Consider the following 17,286-nt stretch of genomic DNA (forward strand, 5'->3'; position numbering starts at 1 on the left):
GACACTAAATTCCCAATACATGCAATCCCTTGGAAATGGCTTGGTGGGCAACTCCAAATACAAAGTAGTCTCTTCTTGAGTATGGCATTGATCTTCATTGAGCAATGCTTCCAATTGATTTTCTCGGGAGGTTTTTGGTCTTTCTTCACATAGACAGTTGTCATCATTGAAATGATTGTCTTTGAAGCAATGATACCAATTGTGTAACAGTGTTTGTCTTATAGCAGCATCTCGGTTAATTTTATGGTACTCTTCTCTCAACACTAAGTATCTAATGCCGTGACGTATTCATCGTGGTTGTTGAGCAGTTTTTTTTACCTAATGTCTAAGCTTGAGTCATCATGATTCTGGTAGTTCAAAATTGACAAGCAATCAATGCTATAGTCATCTATTGACAGGCAGTTGGAACTTTGTTTCGACCGTAATACATAATTGCTCTGTACTTGGTTTTGCATGTTTTAAGGATAATAATAACAGGGTAATTTAAAAAAATGTTTCATGAAATAGTTTTGGAAGAGAAGATGATATTGAGGTCTGTTTTCTTTCTGCAATAATATTACACCCTGTATTCTCTTCCAGAGTTTATATTTGAGTATTAACAAGAAGTAAGAGAACATAACAATTACATTGAAAACATGCTCCACTTGTTTATTCCATGATTCTAGTGTTGAGAAAACAATAACTAGTGATTTTGGCCTTTTAACAGCTACTACTACAAAAATGATAATTGCAGAAGCAAATTGAGTGTCAAGAGTAAGAAACTTGATTGATTCATTTCCTTAACTGCAAAAAATTGAATCTTCAGTCTCTCATTTTATTTCTCATGATTTGAAAAAAATGGAAAAATGATACATCTGAAATATCTCCATTCTCTGTCGTGTATTTTGCTGTGAAGGGGCAGCTTCCATGGTCCCCAAGATATCTAGAAAAGACACTGTGTACTTGGAATATCAGGGATCTTCCTGTTAATTTTTTTTTTCAGTTTGCGCTGTAGCTTTTCAGTATTTGATTAACAGGCATGCGGAGACCAGGCTATTTTTATATGATAACAGAGGCAATATGTGTAACATTCTTCTTCGTAACGCTTAGAGTATCCCATATATGTGCTGTAAAGAGATAAAGGTTTATCCCTGTTACTTTTTCCTCAGAGTTTTGAAGGAGGAGGAGCAGATGATGAGGAGTCGGAGCCTTGTGTGGAGACTAAGGGCTGCATTCAAGATTACATTGAGAACACTTCAGAATTCGCATGCTCAGCCCAAATGACTGAAGTGTACATTCCTGTCCCAGACTGCTTATTGCCCAGGGACGATAAGTTGGTAAGTTATAATCTCACTCACAGTGAAAACCGAGTCTAATCACCTTCAGTCTTACAAATTTCTCGGTTGTATGAGGAATGGGGGTGTGTCTGCTATAACTTTAAGTATTTTGTGGGAAGTCACTGGCTTAATGCAATCTTCAGATGTTCTTTGTAGTAGTGACACATGAGGCAGGAAGTGGAACCACACAAATGTTTTTTCATGCAAGTCAATAGCAGTTGTACAGCATTGATAATCTTTTGACAGAAATGTCTCTTATCCCGTGGAGTTTAATTTTGGATACCCTTATCAATTCTCTGTTCAAGCCATTAGTGGTGGCTATAAGCTATTAGTGGTGGCTGTCTCTTGATTGCCCTCTATTTGTTCAAGCTATCATCCTCCATTATTTCAACTGAGGAACCATCATAAACTATTGTGGATCCTTTTTATAAGCCTAGGTGAAGAAATGATGAAGACAATTCAATATACAGTGGAACCTCGATGTATCGTTCCCACTGTTGTGCCCTTACTGTAAGTGGCCAATACTCTCATTCTAACCATGTGATGTTGGTGGCATAGCTCTCCCATCCCTATTTGGACATTAATATTCTAGAGTTTTTTGTGTGAGTCGCAAGAATCTCATGAGTATTTTGGCCAGCTGGAGTGGTCTCAATTAAATGAGGACTTTTCATTATCAAACGAGGTTATTATTGTTTGGCCTTTATTGAGTGACGCCCATTATTCTGTTCTAGTTTCATGTGAAAGATGAGAATGAAGACCCTCTGAGTGAAGGGAACTCTCCTGTGCTGTACACGTCAAATCCAGCTGGAATTTCGAGTGATGCCTCTGATCCATTGGCCACTGATGACCTGGTGAGTGTACTTTTGCCAAGTGTAATTTAATTTTTCTACGGCACAATGTCATTCTTTTATGCATCATTTATTTATGCCTCTCTGCAGAAACGTACTGCATTTTGCCTTGCCTGTTCAGTCATGAACAACTACAGAAAAGCTTTCATGTTTGAATCATTTGAATTAAATGTAATGAACTGATTTGGTGTATTTTGCCAAACTGCCTGCTCAACTTTGCTCACTGAGCAAGTAAGCGCTCTGTCATCTCGGCACTAAGCAGTCATTTGTTATGTGATCATACAAACACAGTTTCACTTCAGTTTACCATGGAGCGAAAGGGGGGATTGTAGGAATTGAGAGTTAAACTGAGTACTATTGACTTAGGTACAGTGAAACAGATTGACGGTGACATCGTGATGTAGCTGCTAGCAAGATTCAACTACATAACTCGCATTCCTTATGAGAGATTGATGTTCAGGGTAATCAAATTGATGCAGATTTGGATTTTATGATGAATGTGAAGAGTAATTCACTGTGGGGAGGAGGGACATGTTAGACCTTTTTTATCATTTTTGAATTGAGTGTTGGATATCGGCGATGCAGGTTGATAGCCAAAAGATATCAATTTTTAAAATATGAAGTGAAAACACTTTGCACTTTCCACATAAAATATTTTTATTACACACGAGTCAACATGTTTCACTGCACTGCAGCATTTTCAAGACTAACAAAGAAATTAACCGTACCAATATATATATATAAACAATTTGCACACTCGCAACATTTGAGAAATGGGGGTGGAAGGTGGGGTGGAAAGGAGGGTCGGGAATTTAAACCGACCGTTGGTCTGGGTTGAGGTAGGGGAGGGGGGGAAGGTGACTGTTTTCAGGTGCTCGGAGGGTTTTTTCCCCGATTAGCTGAGGGAGGTCAAGGATCGGAGAATGGAAGGGAAAAACATGGTCATTAGTAATAACATCTTTCCTACTAATGGCAGAAACGATGTACAACTGTTCCCAGATATCCATTTTTTTCCCTTTATTAACTCGTTGCAGCATTTCTGGGATGAAGTCAGCCCGGTGTCCATCTTCTAGGAGGTGTGCCGCGAACTGGGATTTTCCTTCCCTGTTTTCAAAGTCCCTCTTATGCTCCTAATGCTGCAACGAGTTAATAAAGGGAAAAAATGGATATCTGGGAACAGTTGTACATCGTTTCTGCCATTAGTAGGAAAGATGTTATTACTAATGACCATGTTTTTCCCTTCCATTCTCCGATCCTTGACCTCCCTCAGCTAATCGGGGAAAAAACCCTCCGAGCACCTGAAAACAGTCACCTTCCCCCCCTCCCCTACCTCAACCCAGACCAACGGTCGGTTTAAATTCCCGACCCTCCTTTCCACCCCACCTTCCACCCCCATTTCTCAAATGTTGCGAGTGTGCAAATTGTTTATATATATATTGGTACGGTTAATTTCTTTGTTAGTCTTGAAAATGCTGCAGTGCAGTGAAACATGTTGACTCGTGTGTAATAAAATATTTTATGTGGAAAGTGCAAAGTGTTTTCACTTCATATTTCATAATGGATCTCCACAAAGTATCTGCCTCATCCATCCAATTCATATCAATTTTTAGTGATGTTAACACTTTCAATGCTGACCATGTAAAACTCAAAATAATACCCCTGTGCAGCTTCCGTTTTTCCCCCTCCCGTCAACTGCACAGTGGGATAGACATGTGATGCAAGTTGCACAAGGTCGGCTTTTACCTCGTGCCATGGTTTTCTTCATTTTTTCCGATCGATGTGTCCAAAAAAGTACAAGGAAAATGTATTTGTAATGTTGTAATTGTAAAGCTATTGGTATTTTGCCACTGCCATAGAAAATTTGTGGTTCAGATGGATGTACACCCATGCCTCCTATAGTGCAATTTGGATGTAGTGCAAGTTCGTTCCTTGGGGAAACATCGAAAAGCAGTGAAGCCTAATCAAAAAACTTTATCGCTCTCATGATAACACGTGAACTTGCGGTCATTACACATAAAAGTGCTATCATTTTACGCATTTTAATGTTATTGCTTGCCTCAAATCTTCTTTGTTTAAATATTAATTGAAATCCATTGCTGTGCAATAGACAAAAGCATTACTTGTCATTGGGTCTAGATAGTCGGCCTACAGAAGTAATTTATCTCCTCGCCTTAACAGAATGACAATAGTTAATTTTGATCATTAATTATGCGTGGAGCTAGTGTAAATGAGTTGCTTTTAAGCAATACGGTATGAGATGTAATTTTTGCCATCATACATTATCAGGCGATTTACTTCCAGGTAGAGGATCTATGCTAAAGCCTTCGTGGTCATCGGTATTCACGTGGCAGAAATGGAGTAGTGGCCGAGTTGTGTATGAATAGTATCAACACATAAAGGGTCTGCTTTAGTTTCAAACACATTGGCATCATTCCCTCCCAGCAGTGGTAGGCCCTTTGTGTCACAGGAGTACAGTGCAGCAGTAGGTGCTTTTGATAGAGCCATTCAGAGGGAAAACCAAGAGAACAATGGCCAAAAATAGGAATGGGTGTAGAAAAATCAATAAGTTATCAAGAAAAACCATTAACCTTGAAGAGAAAATGAAAGAGGTCAGTTGCTTTGAAAATAGAGATCATCAAAGCAATATTGCGTGGAAGTTTAAACTCACGATTATCTCTTTACTGTTCTGCAGCTGTAAATTTTGAAGCCACCATTTATAAATGTGTTCTATACTTGGAATCTGATGCATTGTTTCCTTACCTCTGTATTTGAATTCTCAGCTTTGAGTAGATCATTTTTTTTGTAGAATGCTCCCTGTGCCTTTACTATTCCAATTGATATTTCTTTCTTGCTTCATCCATCACTGGTTGCTAGACTTTCTGTGGCTTATCAATGAACTGGTTACTCTGCTTTGTGTAGCGTAGCATATCAGTTTGTTTGTAAGGTTATGAAACATGAAAATCACATATTATTGAAGCCATGGTAAGTAGTTGATTTCTACTTCAAAGTGGTGACGTTATCATTTGCTTGTTATTTTTTATCACGGATATATTCCTTTTCCACCTGAAACAACTTCACTTTGAAAACATTGTCTTATACCTTTTTAGCAAATAAGTTGTAAATGGTTCAGTCCTGGAAACCTAATGATGTTGTACTTAAATTGCATTGCAAATTTTTATTTAGTCCCTGGATGTAAAAATATCTCAATAAAACACCAGTTATGAGTAGGGATAGGAATTTTTTGGTGGTTTGAGAGGGAGAAAAGCTGCACTTTGAAATTGGAAATTCAGTTCTTTCAAATAGACATTTTGGTGTTTTCTCAAAAACTGCAAGTTTAAATATATACTTACATTATTTTTTATTTCGAAACCTAGAAAAGGGTCAGTACCATAGGTTAACCAAATATATCTCGGTTATGTGACACTTCCCTTTTAGCTATGTCATGACTGCAGACAATCACCTCAGTGGTGTAACCGCGAAAGTGGATCTCAGTTGAAAAGTACGTTGTAATACCTGTCGGTAGTGAAATGGGGAATGTGACCTGTGTAAAAATTGCATTCTTTTTAGTGTGGTTAGTAAGTTTTAATTATTTCTAATATGTAAATTTTAATCTAAATTACTTCTTTTACAAATCCCACTGGATCTAGAATAACATAGGTAACACTGTAGAGTCAAATCAAGCTACCAGGGTAACTGAGAATCAATGCCACTCAACATTTTGCATACTTACACTACATGATCTACTATATTTTGTTTGTTTCAACCTTCAAAGTATACTTCAATAAAAAGTTCTAGAATCTCTTGAGCTAAATGATGACGCTTATCACCCAACACTCTTGTGTATATAGAAAAGAACCGTTCACAGTCGAAATTTAGGCAAGAAATCCAAATCGATTTTAACACAGCTTCACTAATTGTTGGAAATGTTAGTGAAATCCCTAGCAATACTGCTGTAACATCTACCTTTAGCTTTCCAGTTACAGGATTCTTCACAGAAGATTTCAGTTCTTTGTAACATGGCATTACATCAATATCATCCAGTTTGGAACACAAACTTATTCTCTTAATTTTCTGCTCAAGTTCTTCAGTGATAATCATTTGTATTATTTCAGCCGGGTCAAATACATTGATTTACTTAAAAAACTGTGAAGTGGGATCATTAGCCCGGAACTCCAGTAGCTTGGTTACAGCATGGGAAGCTGCACTGGACAGGACAGCACTCATTTTCCCCTACTTACTGTCCTTCCACAATCCTCTAGCAGTTTAATAACATTGCTCCCCTAACTCCTTCATGCAATGAGTTCAAGTGCTTGCTGAATTCCCCTAAGCTGCCCATCTAGAATGGGTACGGGTGGCTGTGAGTGTCCTTCCAGAAATGTGGTCATTTCAACAAAGTGTTTGCCATATTCTGTGATGAACATAGCCTGTATTTTATTTATTTATTATTTATTTATTTCATCACCAAAAACGGCACAAAGGCCTTTAAATTGACTGTTCCCAAATAAATAATATATAAAAGATAACAAACAATAGCACAGTAAATGAAAAGTAACACTAAACAAAATTTTTAAACGTGAGAAGGGGCACTATTGATTAGACAATGGTGAATTATTGAGATGGTATTTTAAGGTGGCTTTGTAACTAGTAGCAGAGGAAAATAGGTCCAGGGAAGGGATTTTCGAAGCGATGGAGTTAAACAAGGAGGGGATTCGGGAGAACAAAGAGCGTTGAGAGATGGAGAAACGGAATCGCGAAATGTGAAGCAGAGAGTTGTTTCGTAAGGCGCGAGGAGGAATATGAAATCGGAAAAGAGGGAGAATTTCGTTTGTCCGTAGAGAACCACTAAAGACTTTATGTAGAAACATGAGATCTGATAAGAAACGGCGGCTTGTTATGCTAGGTATCCTGAGGGAGGAAAGGATAGCGTCACGGGCGTAATATCTGAGTGTGGGGATTCGATGGCGGACTACTGCAAGAAAGAAGTTTAAAGGACGGTTGAGCAAGCTTAGAGTAGTGGGGCAGGCGGTAGACCAGACTGGTGAGCAGTATTCAAGTATGGGGAGAATACAACCGAAAAAAACTGTTCTTAATGCGGTTGGGTCGTGAAGGTCTGTTAGTCTATAAAGCATACCAACAATGGCCATTGCTCTCCTCACGATCAGCGAAATATGATCATGAAATTTTAATTTATCGTCAAAAGTCACACCTAGGTTGCAGTGGGAGGTTACAAGGGGGATAGGCTTATTTAAAAGGCAGTAGGAGTGCTTCAGGGGATTGTTTTTCAACGTGAATGTCATCATCACCAATTTGGAGGGGTTGACCCGCATCAGCCAAGTCGAGCACCAATCGGTGATAAAATTGAGTGCCGATTGAAGGGAATGTGAGTCGGTGGGGAGATCCACTCTTTTAAAAATCTTGCAATCGTCCGCGTACAACAGAACATTGCAGCCAAAAGGGCTGATACCTTCCGTAATATCGTCAATGAAGAGTGCGAATAGAAGGGGACCAAGGACGCTTCCCTGCGGTACACCATATTTAACTTGTAAGTAAGAGGATGAGATGCCGTCAATCAATACCCGTTGGTAACGTGAGCTGAGGAAGCTGTTGATCAGAGATAGAAACTTCGAATGTATATTGTAACGGTGTTTAAGTTTATGTATTAGTAATGTGTGGTTAACGGTGTCGAAAGCTTTGGAGAAGTCTACGTAGCAAACATCGAGCTGTGAGTTAGACTCGAAAGATTTGGTAATATGGTGGTGCAGTACCGCAAGGTTAGTGAGACATGACCCGCCGGGAAGGAAACCATGCTGATGGGGAGAAATGTAGGGGAGGGAGAAGTGAAGAAGACGGCTATGTATGATTCTCTCAAAAATAATGGACAAAACAGGGAGAATGGAAATCGGACGATAATTTTCCACGATTCCTTTGGGGCCAGATTTTAAAATTGGTGTGACATTTGCGCTCTTCCATTGTTCTGGGAACGCACCAACGGAGAAGAATCTATTGAAGAGGATGGATATAGGGATGCAAAGGGTGTTAGCGGTGCAAGAGAGAAAGAAGGAGCCGATATTGTCGGACCCGGTGGCCTTCGAGGAGGGCAGAGCCGTTAGAAAGGACAGAACTTCTTTAGGATCGGTGGAGATGGATGAAAGGGACTGGTGGCATACGGGTTGAAGCTTCGGGAGAGGGAGTGTTGGAGTGGCAGAGTTAAAGTTTGCACAAAAATACTCATTTAACACCTCCGGGCGTTCATCACTATTAGAAATATTTCCATTGCAGGACACAGAGGCAGGGATTCTGTGTGACTTTCTTTTGGCATTAATGAGCGTCCAGAATCGCTTCGGATTGTCACGAATTCCGACAGAAATGTCCTGTATGTGGGCTTTGTAGTCTCGGCGAATGGGGAAGCTAGCATGGCGCCGTAGCGTAACGAACAAGGCGCGGGATAGGGGGCTGGGGTGTTTTTTCCAATGCTTCCAAGCCTTGAGTTTATTTCTCAGGGTAAGTGTTGTCTCCGGGGACTGCCAGATGGGTCTTTTTTTGGATAGACGGCGAACTGGGACGAAATCCTCAATGGCAGCATGGAGTAGGTCATAAAAGACTTCCGTGCCGTCTTCGGGAGACCCTCCCTCCAAGAGGGCCCAAGGAAGAAGTGAAAGTGCATGGTTAAGCTCTGGCCAAGCGGCTTTGTTCCATGCTCTGAGGATCCTGGGGGGCTGGGATGAATGCGACAGTCGGGGGAGGAGGAGAACAAGGGAGCACTAGAGCGACTCGTGGTCAGATGTAAAAATGTTTCTCCCAACAGTAATTGAGGGAAGTTGGAAGGACGATAGCACTAGGTCCAGTGTTGCCAGATTTCTGGTGGGAAAGGAGTTGCACTGCTCAAGCCCTAGCCCATGGATAAAATGATGAATGAAAAAGTCATCAGCGGGGGTGGCGGTGCGACCAGCAGTGCGGGATATCCACTGAATAGATAGATCGAAGTCCCCAAATAAGATCACATCACCAAGCGAGCGGACACAGAGAACCGAGGCAAAGCACTCCTCGCGGACGGATAGGGCGCTATTGGGTGGGCGATAAAAGCAACCAATGAATAATTTCCGACTGCAGTTTTTTCCACGGTTGAATTGAATTTCTGTCCACACTATTTCACATTTAAGTTCTAGATCCATCCGTCGTATTGCAGGTAAATTTGCATCAATAGCCAAAAGCACGCCCCCACCATGAGTGGGTCGATCTCGTCGGAAAATTTGGTGAGAGGAATTGAAGTTCAACTCATAGTCAGAAACTTTTTCACTTAGCCATGTTTCGGTAAGCGCAATCACTTGGAAAGAGGAGAGTTCACTGATGTGAGCGGCGAGGTCCGAGAGTTTGTTTAGAATGCTCCTCTTGTTCTGGTAATACAAATTGCACACCGGACCTGGATTAATATTAACATCACCAGCAAGAAGGATGAGGAAAGCCAAGTGCTTCCACAAGGAACACAAGTGCAGAAATGAACTTAGTTGCACACGGAGAATGCCCGAGTCACCGGGGACGCCACGCGAGTCCCTGGGGCAGGGCACTAGGGATCGTCGGGAGATGGAGTGCACTAGGGGGAGACCACAAGGCAGGGAGCACGGAAACACAAAACTTCTTGTAGAGCATAGGCGAAGCACAGAAATACGATGATAATCTGTAGGGGGAGGGGGAGTGAGTTCACCCGCATGAAACAGAATAAAACTGGCAGAAAACCGCGTTTGCACCACCAAAAAACACATAATCACCGGGACGATAAGCACACGTGTGACTGTGGCGGCGGCCATTTTGCTCGTGACAGATTTGGATTGCTTCCTAATCTTCTTATGAAATACAAAAGATAAAATCAACCCAGCATTGTCTCTTGTCATGTCCTCACTGTGCATACACCCTACAATGTCCTTTTGCATGTGTTGCAAGATATGCCACTGATTCATACTAGGAGCTCCACCTGGTTAAAAATGGCTGAGGAAATAGTGGCACTTGCTGATTCGGGGTAGGCTGTATTCAAATATGTTTTCTATAAAGGTGCTTCCTTTTTCATGTGTTAAGGAATGCCATCTTCACTTTGGATACTGCTTGATGCAAAATATGCAGATCTTTCACAAGAGTATACAGTATTAAATTAAGTTTATGGGCCCAGCACTGAATTATCATAACATTGTCTGACAACAAATCCTCCATTTCATGAAAACATTTTGTCATGTAGCGAGCAGAGTCGGACACTAATGCTGTTACATAATCGAGTGGTGTTTCATACTTCTTCAGTGTGTCTAAAATTGCTCTTGAGCATGTTTTTGAATTAGCAGTTTCCAAAGTACACACTTTACCATCTACATTGTCCAATGTACTATCAAGCAGTTCAACAATTTTTAGCAAGATCACAAAAACATTTTTTCTCTCTTGTCCATTGTTTTATCACAAAAAACTATCACCTACTTGTCCTTCAGTTGAGTCTTCGTGTTGTATTTTAGATCAGGAATATATTTGTCCCTTAGTTGGCAAATGTAGGTAATTTCTCCAGTGCCAGTAGCGAGGTAAAATTATTCACAGGGGTAAATAAAATGTTAGTTTTCCTATGACTATGGAAAGGATTAGGATGCTTTGACTTAATTAACAAAAAGCTGCTGTTCTCGTATACTTGCCCTCAACGAATTCATTCAAAAATAATTAACAGTAGCGGGTGTAACTTTGTGGAAATCCATAATCGCAGGAATAGAAGGATCAACAATTTTGCTATTTCCACATGGTCATTCTTTGAGACCAACCATGGTTTCGTTACAGCAACCTTGATAATTTTACGCTGCAACGAAACCATGGTTGGTCTCAATAAATTACCATGTGGAAATAGGAAAGTTGTTGATCCATCTATTCCTCTCATTCAAAAATGACTTCATGTGCTCATTTTCCAATTTGTAGAGAACAATGTCAGCTTTGAGAAAGTTTCATACTACCCACTTTCCAAAATGATGATCAATTTGGTTTTTCATGGCAGCAGTTGATGCAGATAGAGATTGATGTTTTTAACTTTAAAGAATAGCCATACTTACCAAATTTTGCAGCAGTTAGATGCTTCGAAGATTTCCAATGTTTTTCAATCGAGTCTTTCCTTTCCCAAGCTACCTGACAATTGCAGAATTTGAACATAACCATACTTTTATCGATACAATAAAATCCATCCTTTTGATACTGAAAAGCCCTGTCCCTTTTCTTAATTTTTCATTCGGCACTACAATAACTCGTCAAAATAACTAGAATGTCTGAGACACCAGCAGCAATACTTAACAATGGACAATGGAAAAACAGTTATTTGACAGATATAGCTAAAAGGTAGAGATCCAAACAGCAGGTATTCAGGCACGTGCAGTCCATGGGTGCATTCATCAGGCTAGCGGACAGTTCTACTCGGAATTTACCACTGAAATCTGATTATAATGCTCACGGAGTGACAACAGTTCTAGGGGGATGCTTCAGATTCCTCGACTAATATAATATTCCATTTGTGATGTTGATAAGAAAAACTTGCATACATTGCTCTTCTGTTGTTCAACTCAGAGAGAAAATAGATGGTTATTCCCTCAGAGTAAGGATGGGAGATTGCCATATATTGCAGCAAATCGAAAACACGCGATGCCATCCTCCCGCAATTGTATCGCAACATTAGTTATGCTATGAGGAACTGCACTTGTCCACATACCTAAGGAATACTCCCACTTGTGTTAATTTTAATCGAATTGAAACCATTCCGTGTAATGTAATGCTTTTTCCTGTGCTTGAAATTAGTTTCAAAATTTTCCCCAAAAAAATAAAAATTCGTATTGTGGGACACAATTTGCAACATTTCGTGAGTTCAAAAGTCATATCCCCAGTCACTTTGGTGTATATTGTAATGTCTTACCTCAACCAGGACACTTTTTGTCTAAATACGTAGAATTCATGATGGCGAAATTTTCCCATCCCTACTCATCAGTTGTCCATGCAAAGTAAAAGAACCTTCATATTTTCCCATTAAAGCTATGCATGCTTTGTGCTATAAGGAGTTTATCTACAGATTTCTCTTTTTTGTTAACTCAGAATGGTCTTCTATTATATCATCTCTGAGTAAGTTTAATTTATTTGTCAAAATGTTTGATGTCTCTTAACTGAATTATAAACCATAACATACACTAAATTTATCCTCCATTATAGACCCTATTTATTTTCCATGAATGTACATTATTACCTATGAGCTCTGGATTCTCATGCAAAGTTCTTTCATAAAATAAGTTACTGTTACGAATAAGATTTTATCTGGAGTTCTGCATCTCCAGAAACGATTGCCCTGAGGATCATCAGGAGGCTTTTGCAGGGATTTTGCGATGAAAATGAGAAGTAATAGGAATGTAGTTAAGTCATAGTTTTAACAAAATTATTATAAATATTATAAATTCCTGACATTAATTACCTTGAGGCAGCTTACAGGGTAGTGTGAAGAATATATCCATTTGAAACTAACTTTAATTTTATTTGTGTGAGGAATTCTCAAAATCTATTTTTTTATCTTTCTGTATCTCAATCATTAATGATGATTATTGGGGTTTATGTTGCAGCCCAATACCTTAACTGCTTCCCAAGGCGAAAAGGTGGAAGCTCAGGGCAGGGGAGCCATGGTGGCAGACCTGGATTGGATGCTGGTCGGGGCAAAGGAGGAACCATCTCCAGATGAGAATGCCCAGGTATGTATAGAATTATTATTATGGAATTTAATTAATTGTTGAAGGATATAGTGGGTAAAAATGTTTATCATGGAAACTGTGAGGACATTGTGATTTTTACGCAGGTTTAAAGGTAACCTATTTGATTCAAAGTTACTAATTACTCGAATAAGTTTTCTCATCATAAAAAATCTGTTTTTTCCTTTATATGTTGTTCATTTGTGTAGTAGATTTCTTGCCTTATACATTACTATATAAAATCCTGGGACCAATAAACTTAACCTTATTAGCCCTCCAGTGGGGACGTGGGGCTCCTCGGTGGCCCATAGTGTTTCATGTGTTTGCTGTTATTCACATGATGACATAAAATACCTGTGATTTTCAGAAGCTACCCACTATTTTGGTGTCAAATGCCTTTCATAGATGCTTGTTAGTAACTGGTTAGCATTCAATAGCACACAAAAGAAAGTGGGAATGTAGTGGCCACGAGCAAACAGTGTTCCACAGCACTAGCAGTGGTTCCATTGAATAGGCCTTATTTTGGCTGTCATTCATTAATTTTCATGTGGTACTTTTCACAAGCCGCATATAGTTCCATAATATCGCACTATTCAGTATACGGGTCAGTTGGGGTAGTGGATAGCATTTAAGTCTTCCACTCAGGGGACCAGGGTTTGGGGCTTCCTCATGGCTATATATTTGGTTGTCTTCATTGTTCTCATACGGCATCAACTTTTTCATTAATTTTTAATTGCAACAAACATAGACATAAGACTTTTTTATCATCATAATGGCGTTTAGGTATTCAAGCAGTGTCATTTCCAACGTGGAGAAGTGAAGGCTCTGCTTGCTACTCTCCTCAAAAGCATACCGAAAGATTAATAGGAGGCTATAACAGTGGCTTTTTTTTTAAGAAATGACATTTTTGGTGGGCCTCTTGTTATAATGATGAAAGGGCTATGGAAGATTTTGGGAAGCGGCGAGCACAAGACACATTTGGTGTAATTGTTGCTTTTAACCCTCTAGCAGGCGTGACTGTTATTTCTACACAATCGGGTGAATGGCATACTTTGCCTATGTTATGTGGATATATGATAACACTCGTTTTTTGTTAAAATTTGTCTTTATTTGTAGAAATTAAATAAATCTTTTACATTATGGGTGATACAGATATAATGGTACACGGCTGGTCATGCGACGTAATTTATACGCCACGTGTGATGGGTTCCTCTTGCTGTTCTTAAAAAATTAGCTGCAATACTTCGAACTTTGAAAACTCGCAATATAGATGGTCAAAGTACATTTTAGGAATACACGAGACCATTCTAGCCCAGAATGTACGTACGATGTTGAAATCCTTGGTTTTCAAAGATTGATGTATTTTATGCCAGCACGCCCGGTCCAGGGCCATCAAATTTTGTTTCACTCTCTTTATTAATTGAAATTATATTTCGGAATGGTTCTTTTAGCACACAGGAACTGTATAAGTAAACTCCCTTTGGAGTAAAGTGAATTACATGTGTTCAAGAAATATGGCATTTTATAATCCTTTTGTGTTCTTATTAATTATGTCTGTATGCATGTTGTTGATCCCTGCGAGCTTGTAATTGCATGTGCTCTCCCAAGAGTGGTTTTCATTTTTAATGTGAAAGTCGATCAGCACAAGCAATGAAATAATTAACATTTTGACACACACCAACCCTAGCTAGTGTAGTCCTCATATCTCCGTGTTTGAAATGACACTGCTTATATACCTAAACGCTATTATGATGATAAAAAAATAGTCTCATATCTAAGGTTGTTGCAATAGAATTGTTCACCAATTTTTTTTACTGTCTTAAATGAAAGTACACCCCTAGGGGATGCTGGCGGCAGTTTCAGCACTTTCATATTAAAAAATGTAACCCTTAAAAGGCTAAGCGAAAAGTGTGGAATACGAGGATCAGCTCAAATGCTCCAAAGCGTATGATGGTTGCCGAAGGCATGCTGAAGTCACACACAGCAAACTTCTCGCGGAACCTGTTAACCCCGTCAACAAACCTGTGATCCTGCATCAGCAAAGAAATAACGAGGGTGAAAATGGAGGAAATTAGGAAGAAGGCGCATATATATTGGTTTGTACGGCTTTGTAAATCGACCACAATGAGAAATCCAGGAAAACTTTTTAATACTGTGCTACTTAATTCTCGTACTCGAAGGAAATAGTTTACTGCAGCAAGGCAAAATGACGAAAAATCAGCGGAAAACATTGTATTAATGCTGTGAATATCATTTTATGTTAGTGTTAAATTTATAATGAATTCCATTGTTACATATAAGATACATAACATCAGTTAACGTGATAAACAGTTTTACTTGCGGTCTTCCTAAATAAGTCAAACGGATTTTGATCGAAAACAATTTTTATTGAAGTAATTTGAAGGAAAATAATTTATGAAAGATTAAGAATAATGATTGCTACTATTCAATGATCACCGAAGTTAATTGATCCCAACTTAGTCTTATATTTAGTACACCAGAGATTGCCATACAGTCGCCAAACATAATGTTTGTTGATGAAATATTCTCGAGCACATTAGATTAGATTAGATTAGTTTATGCGGTGGGGGATCAGCTCCCAGGGCACTTAGACCTATAGGTCCATTGTGCTAACCACCGATAATTGATCATCCATAGAGGCCAATGTCCTTAACGAAGGACAAAAGGTCCCCAATGGGAAGATCTCTTACTTCCTTGGGCTCTATAAAAGGTGAGCCCAGGTGTCTATATCGAGTCCTCATGATTGCGGGACACTCGCATATTAGATGAGTTGTTGTTTCCTCTTCCATCTCACACCATCTACACCTATCTGAGTCTGTTATCCCCAGCAGGTGCATATGTCTCATTACGTGATAGTGACCCGTAAGCAGGCCTACTACCGTCCGCACTTGACTTCTGTTCATAAGAAGAAGTCTTCTCTCGAGTCTAGGAGAGATCTCTCCTATAAGGGTTTTTGCCTGACGTAAACCCGGTGTTTCCCGCCAGATCTTTAGGTGTTGGGTTGCTCCCCACACTTTAATTGCAGCCATCCCAAATGATGGGGCAACTGGCACAATTGGTTCTGGGCCAATTGGATTCTGTTCAGCGCCGGCCTTTGCCAGTTCATCTGCCTTCTCGTTTCCGGTGATACCTGAATGTCCCGGTACCCAGAAAAGTTCTATTTTGCAGCGGCTGCTCAGAATATTGAGAGCCTTGTAGCATTCAGCCAATAGTTTAGATCTGCACCAAGGTGAGTTCAGGGCTTTTAGAGCAGCCTGACTGTCAGTGCATATATGGATTGGTCTCTTGTAGAGACCTGTCTCCTCAATAGCGTGCACACAGGTTAGGATAGCAAAAATTTCTGCCTGAAACACTGTGGCATATCTTCCTAGGGGAACATGTATGCTCCTAGGGGGGGATTGGCTGTAAACGCCTGCCCCTGCTTTCCCTTCTTTCATGGAGCCATCAGTGAACCACACTTGGGCTCCATTATGAAGGGCTTTCCCCTCTTCTTTTGCCCAGCATTCCCTGTTTGGGAAATGGGTTTTAAAAAGAGGCGGTGAAGAATTGAACGTCGCCATCATGGAATCCGACCCCATCTCAAAAATGGTGCTAGACTCCCTCAGTCCCGTCCACAGTTGTCTGTGTCCAGAGAAATTTCCTCTGTCGTACCACATACCTAGATTTCTCAATCTGTATAACGTGGCTCTTGCATGAACCTCTACTTCCACATGAAGTGGGGGGAGGTTCAGCAGAGTTTCCATCGCCAAGGTTGGAGTCGTCCTCATTGCTCCTGTAATGCCCATACAGGCCATTCTTTGTAGGTGGTTAAGCTTGTTCCTAACAGTAGTTTGTTTGGTCTTTTTCCACCATACAATTGAGCAGTGGAGGAAACTAGGTTTCACCACTACATTGTATAGCCAGCTAATGGCTCTGGGTTGAAGGCCCCATGATTTACCAAGGGCTCTTCTACATGTCCATAATGAGGCACATGCTTTTTTGAGTTTGCTATCCATGTGCTCTCTCCAGTTGAGCTTGGAATCTAGAGTGACTCCAAGATATTTGACCGATGAGGACGGTGTTAGTCTCTTTCCCAAGAGGTAGGGGGAAGTGAATCCCTCTCTTTTCCTTTTCTTAGTGAAGAGAACAAGATTGGTCTTCTCTGGATTAACAGAGAGTCCTGTTTCGGAACACCACTGGGCTGTTTTGTCCAGGGCTTTCTGCAAAAGCTCACATACTGTGTCTAGGAATCTGCCTGAAACCAAGATCACGATATCATCAGCGTATCCTTGTGTGAATACACCGGTATTGTGGAGGTTTAACAGCAGACTGTCGACTACCATATTCCATAGTAATGGGGACAACACCCCACCCTGTGGACACCCTCTTGTC

At 40.1% G+C, this 17,286-nt stretch overlaps 1 protein-coding gene across 1 annotated transcript; it reads left to right on the forward strand.

Moving 5' to 3' along the window:
• Positions 1-1,234: 1,234 nt before the first annotated feature.
• Positions 1,235-13,007, forward strand: LOC124172132. Its single transcript, XM_046551538.1, has 4 exons — positions 1,235-1,316; positions 2,048-2,167; positions 12,772-12,891; positions 13,002-13,007. The coding sequence occupies exons 1-4, from the start codon at positions 1,260-1,262 to the stop codon at positions 13,005-13,007; spliced, it is 303 nt and encodes a 100-aa protein (XP_046407494.1). The 5' UTR covers positions 1,235-1,259.
• The last annotated feature ends 4,279 nt before the right edge of the window (positions 13,008-17,286 follow it).

The sequence above is a fragment of the Ischnura elegans genome (assembly GCF_921293095.1).
Source record: "Ischnura elegans chromosome 13 unlocalized genomic scaffold, ioIscEleg1.1 SUPER_13_unloc_1, whole genome shotgun sequence".
Classification (NCBI taxonomy): Eukaryota; Metazoa; Arthropoda; class Insecta; order Odonata; family Coenagrionidae; genus Ischnura; species Ischnura elegans.